Source organism: Elephantulus edwardii, unplaced genomic scaffold (assembly GCF_000299155.1).
Source record: "Elephantulus edwardii isolate Elephantulus edwardi_28Jun2011 unplaced genomic scaffold, EleEdw1.0 scaffold00040, whole genome shotgun sequence".
NCBI classification, from domain to species: domain Eukaryota; kingdom Metazoa; phylum Chordata; class Mammalia; order Macroscelidea; family Macroscelididae; genus Elephantulus; species Elephantulus edwardii.
Window position 1 is genome coordinate 1,097,846 of NW_006399790.1, and position 9,048 is coordinate 1,106,893.

General features: G+C 40.0%; 1 protein-coding gene across 1 annotated transcript; it reads left to right on the top strand.

Annotated features, from left to right (window-relative positions):
* Window positions 1–3,702: 3,702 nt before the first annotated feature.
* Window positions 3,703–6,890, top strand: SAT1 (spermidine/spermine N1-acetyltransferase 1). Its single transcript, XM_006885035.1, has 6 exons — window positions 3,703–3,932; window positions 4,147–4,198; window positions 4,285–4,368; window positions 5,809–5,910; window positions 6,183–6,223; window positions 6,360–6,890. Exons 1-6 carry the CDS (start codon window positions 3,867–3,869, stop codon window positions 6,528–6,530), a joined length of 516 nt encoding a protein of 171 aa, XP_006885097.1. The 5' UTR covers window positions 3,703–3,866; the 3' UTR covers window positions 6,531–6,890.
* The last annotated feature ends 2,158 nt before the right edge of the window (window positions 6,891–9,048 follow it).

Genomic DNA, 9,048 nt, shown 5'->3' on the forward strand with positions numbered 1-9,048 from the left:
ACCCCAGTCACTGAATCAATCCACCTCATAGAGGGCCTTCCCCTCCTGCGCTATCCCTCCACCCTCCCAAGCATGATGTCCCTCTCCAAGGACTGGTCCTTCCTTACAACATGTCCAAAGTATGTTAGACGCAGCCTCAGAATCCTTGCCTCCAAGAAACGGCCCAGTTTAACCCTTTCCAGGATGAATCTGTTTGTAGGCAATCCTATTTTCACAAATGTTTTTATAAAGTTATTTCTTAAATTATCATGATAACTTTAAATTATCACAATGTTTGAAATTGTGAGAGGGTGGGAAGGAGAACTAAGAACCTAATTTTGTAACTGAGAACCCACTTTTGCTTTTTCTACATACAATTTATTGCTAGCAAAGGCAGGGAATCACTTGTTGAGTGTTAAAACAAGCTGCCTTATTCAATTATTAGTGATGACTTCATATGTGCCAGAATAAAACTGCTCCCACAGAGTTATGAATGACTGCTTTTTCTGAAACAGACTGGCAGACCTTTCTTCTAAGGCACCTCTGGTTAAAATGGAATCTCCAACCTTCCAGTTAACAGCTGAGCCTGATAGTCATTTGTATTACCCGGGGATTCCTGCTGAATGTTAGAGGTACTCTTTGGTGGTCATCCTACAGACGAAGGATGCGAAAGACCTCTTCTTTGTTCCCCTCATCATGCAAAAAAAATCCGTTTTGGCTCACCTGTGAGTCCAGACAAGACTGTAGAAGCAGGATCCTCAGCAGAGTCTCTCTAGTTCTGATAGTTCTGACAGGAAAACTCATTCTGCAAGGCATGGATACTTCAACCAGCAACTACAACCCAGGAAAATCCATGTTCTAGTCCATCTGTTATCATATTTTTCCTCAAGACATTTGAAAAAATACTGGAAAATTTACTGAAAAATTATTATAAAAAAAGCTCAGGCAGCAAGAGGATAGCTGATTCTGACCTCTATTAACTTCACAAAGGGGAAAAATTTTCATCAGCAGCATCTGCAATACAAAACCAGTTTCCATAAGGTCAGACATGGTCTCCATGCTCCCACATCTGTATCTATTAACTCCAACGTCAACCATACTGCTCTACTATGGGTAGAAAACTCATTGCCATGGCCACATGGTTATGGAGTTAATTAGGAAAGTTACGAGGGTACAATTCAGGTTAATAACAAGATACAATTCCTCAGTCAGGGCAGTTTTTCAGAACTTCTTGCAGGTCCTTTTACCTTCAGCCTCACAGCTTAGGTCAGTGTTACCAATGTTCTCTGAGTCCTGCCAATTATGGCACTTCCCCTCTGTTCTCTAGGCTTGGGTGAAGGCCTCTGGCTCTGACTCCAAATCCATGGAGAACAGTCTCAAGTCAGCTCTGTCTCATGATGGTTTCTGGTTCTCTGCTGCAACTACTGGAGCTCTCATGTTAATCTTGGTCTAAGTGGCACAGGAATCTCTGGTCCTGACGGATGTGCATTCTGTTCCCTACTGCTTCTTCTTTGCTGGCAGAGAGATTCTCCTCTTTTGCTGATAAACTGGCTCAATTTACACTTGGTGGGATGGAAAATACTGACCAACCCCATAATCATTGTATTATATACACTCTATTTCAGGTTCCCGCTCAGTCATGTGGTGAAAGTCAAAGCTGATGGCTGGGAAAGCCATTTTGAACAATAAACCCTTGATATCACATGGAAGTGTTATCTAAGATCAGTGAACAACCTAAAAACCACCCGTTTTCAACATCATTTAAAAATTGGCTTTTAACATAAATTTTTAAAATTTTATTCTTTTTGGTCTGTGTACCGTCAAATCTGATCCAACTGGTATAGGAGGAGACTGCCTCCCTTTCTCCAGCAGAACATCCAGTGGATTCGAACCACGTGTCTCTGGAATTGCAGTGCAGCTTCTTGCCACTAGGCCACCAGAGCTTCCTCGTAATATCAATTTTTAAACATCAGATCAACAATTACTCAAAAGCCAATATAAGAAAATAAGAGGTTAAGGGAACTACAGTGCTGGAACATGAACAAACCAGTACAACTAAAAAGAATTGACACATTGTGATAAAAGTAACTAGCATCGCTGAACATTTGTGTGGAAACTGTCAAATGGGAACCTAACTTGTGTAAACTTTCACTAAAAAGCCAATTCTTTTTTTTATAAAAAGAGGTCTACTTAAAAAAAAAATCTATAAATAACCTAAGAATGCACATACACACTTTTCTTTAGTCATAAAAAAAAAAAAACAACACGATGTCATCACACATCTGGTGAATTTATAATTCCTTTGAAGTAAAGTTTAAAAAACACAAGAAGCAAACAGGGATTCCGTATTTTTAACTGCAGTTACTGAAGGACAAGAAAGACAAAATGTAGCAAAGACAATATAGGAAGATTTACTGACTAAAAATCTTCCAAATTTGATTAAAAACATCAGTCAGGAGAGGAAAGAAATTTAATGAATAAAAAATCCCCCAAATATTTAAAAAAATCTATGCCAAGACACAGCACAGAAAAATTGAAGAACATTAAAAACTAATTATATTGGAGGGGGAATCACGAGGTCAGAGAGTTTGGTGGGTGGAGGGAGGGGGTGAAGGAATTGGGAAAGATCTAGTGGGGACCTGAAAGACAAGGTGACAGTAGGCATGGATCAATATTGTTTAATTTTATCAAACACATTGTGAATGAAAGAATGTGTGAAACACAATGGATATGATTGAAACACAATGTATATGAATTTTGTATGTAAACCAATGTAATTTTTTTTAAAAACAAAATCTCTAATGAAATAAAAAGTATTTTGAGGCGAAAATCATGTCTTCATTTAAAAGAGGCAACAAAGATAGTCAAAAGGTTCATCAAAAACTTCCAACCTCAGCAGTGAAAACAAATCCCTCTGGGATTGTAAGAGAAAATAAAGCTATATTAAGCAAAATTGAGAAAGTTTGATAAAACCGACTTCCACTAAAGAAAATTATAAAGAATGTACCTCAGGCATGAGGAAAATGTTTACATAAGGCAAGTAAGAGATTTAAGAAAGATTGGGCCCTGGTGGGGGCAATGTATCCAAGAAAAACTCTTGTTAACTCAAAAAAATTTCAAGTGTTAAGGGGGAAACTTGAAAACTTCAAACTACTTACTTTAGTGCTAAAACCCACAAAATATGAGTACACAATTCTTTAGTCATCAGAGCGATGATGTCATCACGCAAAGGGTCACCTCTGGAAAATTCCAAAGACATCTAAAAAGGCAAATGACGTTGCTATTATGAAAACAGTTCTGGCTTGGACTTCGTAAGGCCGTCTGTGGCCTGGTCTCCAGAAGATGATTCGCCCACTGACCAAGGAGAAAAGAGGTATGTCAAAGGTCTAAGGCTAAAGGGAAAATTCTTTCATCATTTTTAACACAAAAAAAGCCTCTGGCGGGGGTGGGGGTGGGGGGAGAATATTCCAAAAGATGCCACTAGAGGACTCTACTTTATGATGCCATCGCGCCATGGGCCTCTCGCAATCCCCACCCCCGCTTGCTCCTGCAGAGATCACGAGGGCACCCGGAACTGAGAGCCCAAGTGCCCAGGAAAAGGGGTGGGGCAAAAGAAGGGCCTCCACCCCATTGGATGACAGGCCTGCGCCTCACTACCCGGGCGGGGCCTTTTCACACTGAAAAAGGGATGCTGGAGCGATTCTCGACACTTTCCACTAGCTTCGACTAGGTGAAAGTTTTTTTCGCTGCTCCCCGAATTTCGCCAGGTCATGGTGCCAGCCTGACTGAGAAGAGGACGCTCCCGGGAGACGAATGAGGAACCACCTCCTCCTGCTGTTCAAGTACAGGGGCTTGGTCCGCAAAGGGAAGAAAAGCAAAAGGCGAAAATGGCTAAATTCGTGATCCGCCCAGCCACCGCCGCTGACTGCAGTGATATCCTTCGGCTGATTAAGGTAACCGGACTCCAGGAACCCTAGGGACGAGGTGGGGCGCCTACCCCCCCCCCCGCCTACCCGGAGAGCCCAGAGAGCCCAAGGGTTCCCCAGTACCTGTCCCACCTCCTCTGGCCTCTCCTCTTCAGCCTCATACCCTCCCTCTTGAGTTGGCAAGTTCCTCACTTTGTAGATTTTTTTAAAATTCCTTTTTCTTCTGCGTGACTCAACCCAGGAGCTGGCAAAATATGAATACATGGAAGAGCAAGTAATATTAACTGAGAAAGGTAATGCAACAGTGGGGCGGGGTAGGGACAAGCGTCCTGTGCCTCTTCCCCTCCCTGGAGACCAACATTGATCCTTTTTGGTCCAGATCTGCTAGAAGATGGTTTTGGAGAGCATCCTTTCTACCACTGCCTAGTTGCAGAGGTCCCCAAGGAGAACTGGACCCCGGAAGGTAATCCCCCTCCCCTTCTAGAAGCCAATCAGAGAGTCTGTTGTGGAAAAAACGTAGCGCCTGCTCTCTGTAGAGGACCAATGACAACACAAATCTAAGACTTGGTGAGAGGTTGGCCAGAAATAGCCAACCAGTGTGTAACTTACAGAGGAAAATAAGAAATGTACTACACTTAATAATGCTGCGTGCCATCTAGTTCATTCCTACCCATAGTGACCCCGTGCGCTACAGTAGAACTAACCCTTGCCGTTTTCGTGGCTGTAACTCAAGCAGAAAGAGCTGTTGATGAGAGTGCTGTGAAAACCCGGAAAAGTTGGGTATAATGTCTGTTGTAGTTCAGTTTCATAAAATGGTTTTTGTTTGACCCTATAACGTATTTTTTTTGTATTTGTTTAAATCACTTTTTTTTTCTTTAATTTGTCCCAATCTTCAGGTTACAGTCTCTAGCTTCGCCATGTACATGGCCCTTCCGTGTACATGGATGGGCGGGGAGGTAACTAAAAGATCCTTTACACAATAAAGTAGATGATCATAAATGAGGTAAGGCCCTATTATCACACACTTGCCACATGGTAGATCAGATACTTCATTTTACTCGCTTCCTGTCTGTTTGCAAAGGAATATTAAAAAAATGGCGAGAAAGCTTCACTTTAAAAAAGCCTTTGCCTGCTTTTGGAGTTACAGAAACCTGTTACAAGGGAGTCAGCTACGTGTTTTCTTTTTGGTTTTGTTTTCTTGCTAGTCCTTGTTGACTCAGCAGAAGACAGAACTAAAAGGGGAAGTGGGGAGGGAGATTTCTCAAGTGTTTTTTTTCTGTAGCCTTTTTTCCCCAAGCCAGAAGGAATGAGCACAAAAATGTAAGGGATGAAGTGCTTTTTAAAGAGTATACGGATGTTACATAATAGCCTTTTGTGATTGTGGCTATTGCTTCTGGCTTAAAAACTGGGGAAAGCAAATTGGCTCTGTGTGAATCTGGAAGGCAAATTAGGAAATGAAATGTTGCACTTTGGGGCCAGGATGTTCCTGGACTTAAGGAAGCAGAGTCTCTATAGATTTTTACTATTCTGAAATTCTGTGTAAACCTGACTTATTCCCAAATCAATCTATCAGTAGGATGTGAATAAAATATATGTGTTCAAGACCATAGCAGTTTAGTAATAATTTTTAAAACAAGACATAGCCCACAGTTCTAGCCTGGCTTCAGCCAGCTCCAATGTGTGCTTTTTGCATATATGTGTTCTGAAAACAGTGAGATTGGCCAGCAGTGTCCTGGGCTGCACTGTCATAAAAGGAGACAGTTCAGTTCAGCAACTACGTATTTCAGTAATCCATGCATGTCTATTTTTTTAAAAACCTATGTTAGGCTTCTGTTTTGCAGCTACAAGTGTTTGGGGATTTTTCTTCTCTCCAATTCATGTGATACTCTTTTTTTTTTTATAGGACACAGCATTGTTGGTTTTGCCATGTACTATTTTACATATGACCCGTGGATTGGCAAGCTGTTGTATCTTGAGGACTTCTTCGTAATGAGTGATTATAGAGGTATGTCTGCGTTCAGAGGAATGAGTCTAAAGAAAAACAGAAACGAAATCAAGTCAACTCCAGTTTATAGTGACCCTTCACTAGGTTTCTGAGGCCATAAATCTTAATAGGAGTAGACTGCCTCAGAGCCCTTGATGGGTTTGAACTGCAAACCTTTTGTTTAGCAGCCCAACCAATACTTCACCTACTGTATGCCACCAGGGCTTCCTTTTAAAAGGAAATACAGGGCTTTAAATCCTTAAATTGATTTTTAAATTATACTTCTCTTTCAGGGTTTGGCATCGGGTCAGAAATTCTGAAGAATCTAAGTCAGGTGTGTCTTCACTTTAGATAACTTAGATTACAAATTCATGTAAGAATTACTGGATTATTTTAATGACTGGATCAAAATTGGGTCTTAGAAAATAGGTGAAATGTCACTGAGTTTTGTTTTACTCCTTCTTATAAAGGTTGCTATGAAATGTCGCTGCAGCAGCATGCACTTCTTGGTGGCAGAGTGGAATGAACCATCTATCAACTTCTACAAAAGAAGAGGTGCTTCTGATCTGTCCAGTGAAGAAGGATGGAGGCTCTTCAAGATCGACAAGGAGTACTTGCTAAAAATGGCAGCAGAGAAGTGAGGAGTCCTAGTGTAGGCAATGACAAGTTCCATTCTATTTCGAATAAATACCCAGCTTCTCTTGCTTTCTGTCCTGTCTGTAGTGGAATAATAGAGTGAGCTCCCATTCCAAAGCTTTATTACCAGTGGCGTTGTTGCATGTTTGAAAGGCAGTCTGTTGAAAATGGCAATTTCATGTGCAGTTTGGAGTCAAGACTTCTCCTTGAACATCTTTTGAGAAACAAGGTGGTGTGATCTTTATATATGAAAACAAACAAAAAATAACTTCATTCTTGTGAGTCATTTAAATGTGTACAATGTACACACTGGTACTTAGAGTTTCTGTTTTGATTCTTTTTTAATAAACTTCCCTGTGATTTAATTGTTTGGTGTAAGAATTTTTACTAATCATTTTCTCTCACACATTTGTTTTGCTACTAAAAGGGAAAAAGCCAACAAACCTAACTTGATAATTTCACAATGGTTTAAAAGCCATTTTCAACCTCATTCAAAGTTTTGATATTCATTGGTTATGCTTTGCTAGTATTATCAAGGTCTAGAAAGAATCCAGTTGAATTCCGAGGTTTTACATGTGCCAGCATGTAAAATAAGACTTTACATTGATGACACTGTACACGTATTCAGATAAGGCTCTTCAAGAGCTGAAAAAGATAATTATTTCACTGATTAAAAACAGACTAATGAATAAACCCATTGTTTTACAAGTAAAAAGTGGTAGAGGTGGGATTATGAAACACACACCCCCCAAAAAAAAATCAGAAAAAGTCTACATCTTTACCATCAAAACCCCATCTCATACAAAATACTGTTTGAGGGGAGAGTAGACTACTTAGCTAATTTCAGCAGGAGCAAAAAAAAAAAAAAGGCACATTTTTACAGGAAGATTGGAAGCAGAAGGGATTTGCTAAGCTTGATCCGAGTGAACACAGGCACCAGTCAAAGAAATTAGTATCCTATTTGGAGGGTAGGTTTGCAGAACTGGACACAATGGGCTTCTGTATAGAGAAACAATTGGAGTGCTCGAAAACCACTAAAAGGAAAGAAGCAAATACTTTACTCAAGGATTAAAAAAAAATAAAATGGAGAAGCCTGAGAGAAGCCTCTATGCAAATTCTCTTATTTCTAATTATTTTCATCTAAAATCTTAAAAATTTGTTAATTCCCCAATAATGAAAAGAACAGTTTATAAGAACCACTGAGACTGTTTCCCAAAGGAAGTCGGATACTTGAAAAATAAGAAAACGAGTTGTTTAGGTGGCACTGTGTCAAGTACAACAGTGATCCTATGAACAACAGATCTGAACCTTGTCCTGCCCTATGCCATCCTGACAATCTGACACACTTAAGCCCATTGCTGCAGTCCAAGGTTGTGTCAACTTGAAACAAGGTGGTCCTCTATTTAATATAAGCTTACAGTCAATTCTCAAGGAAATGCTGGAAAGAGAAAGAGAGAAACACTGGTAAAAATACAAGGGTTACAAGACACAGTCCCTGAGTGGTGCAAATGTTTAATACACTCAGTATCCGAATCTACCCAAAGATGTGTTGAGGAAAAAAGCCTGGCATGGGTAAAGGAGCTGTGTTCCCAACCCAGAAGTGGTCAATTCAAATCCACCAGCAACTCTCAGAGGAAAAGGTGGACAATTTCTTGCTGAGCAATTTGCAACCTCTGAAATCCTATCTGAGAGTCAGTTATGAGTTGGTTCTGACTTGACGGCAATGTCGTCAAAGCTACTTACAATTGAGCCCTGTATTCTCACCTTCTTCTTAGAGCTTACTCATAAAGTCTCACTGTTATCAAGATGAAAGGGTTTATGAACGTCTTGTATTCACTTTAGAGGAGTCTTTTAAGTTTAAAATTTAGAAGCTGAATATCCAGTCCACTGAAATTTCCAAAAGAAAAGCACCTCTTTAAAAACTACTTGACTATAAAGCAAATCTGTAAAGTCTGAAATCCCAGGCACATGAGAAAGTGCGTTCCAAGGACAATACATGAAAGAATATCGAAAACAATAATAAATTTGGAAAAGAAAAAAAAGAAAAGGGGGATAATCTACACCTGGGTGATTTATAGCCCCCTAAAAAACTCATGGAGGGTTGGCTATAAGTCGCTTCCAACTTTACGGCAATGAGTTTTCTCCTGTAGAGCTATTGGTGGGTTCAAACCTTTCAGCTAAACAGTTAATTACTAGGTCACTGGGACCCCATTGTCAATTATTACTAAATATATTTTTAGGATTTCTCTCTCCCTGTGGGGGGGGGTGTGTCCCTGCAAGCGCGTGCGTGCACGCGTGCACGTGTTTATGTACACATTTTAATGTTAATAGAATGTTACTTGCTACATTTATTGTGTTCCTAAACTCTTCAAAAAATAAAAACATTTCCACTGAAATGTTACATAAAGCTGGAAGCAACTGTTAGCAACTAGTTAGATTTACTCCCAAGTATTTAACCTTGTGATTAACTATTGTGATGAGTATTGCTTTTCTTAGCTCCAGTTCTGTATTCTCTTTGTCACT

Excerpts from the sequence above, each read along its gene's own strand:
- SAT1 (XM_006885035.1), top strand. The coding sequence starts at position 3,867 with ATGGCTAAATTCGTGATCCGCCCAGCCACCGCCGCTGACTGCAGTGAT. Across the intron at positions 5,911-6,182 it reads CGTAATGAGTGATTATAGAG|GGTTTGGCATCGGGTCAGAA; the intron begins GTATGTCTGCGT and ends CTTCTCTTTCAG. Across the intron at positions 6,224-6,359 it reads TTCTGAAGAATCTAAGTCAG|GTTGCTATGAAATGTCGCTG; the intron begins GTGTGTCTTCAC and ends CTTCTTATAAAG.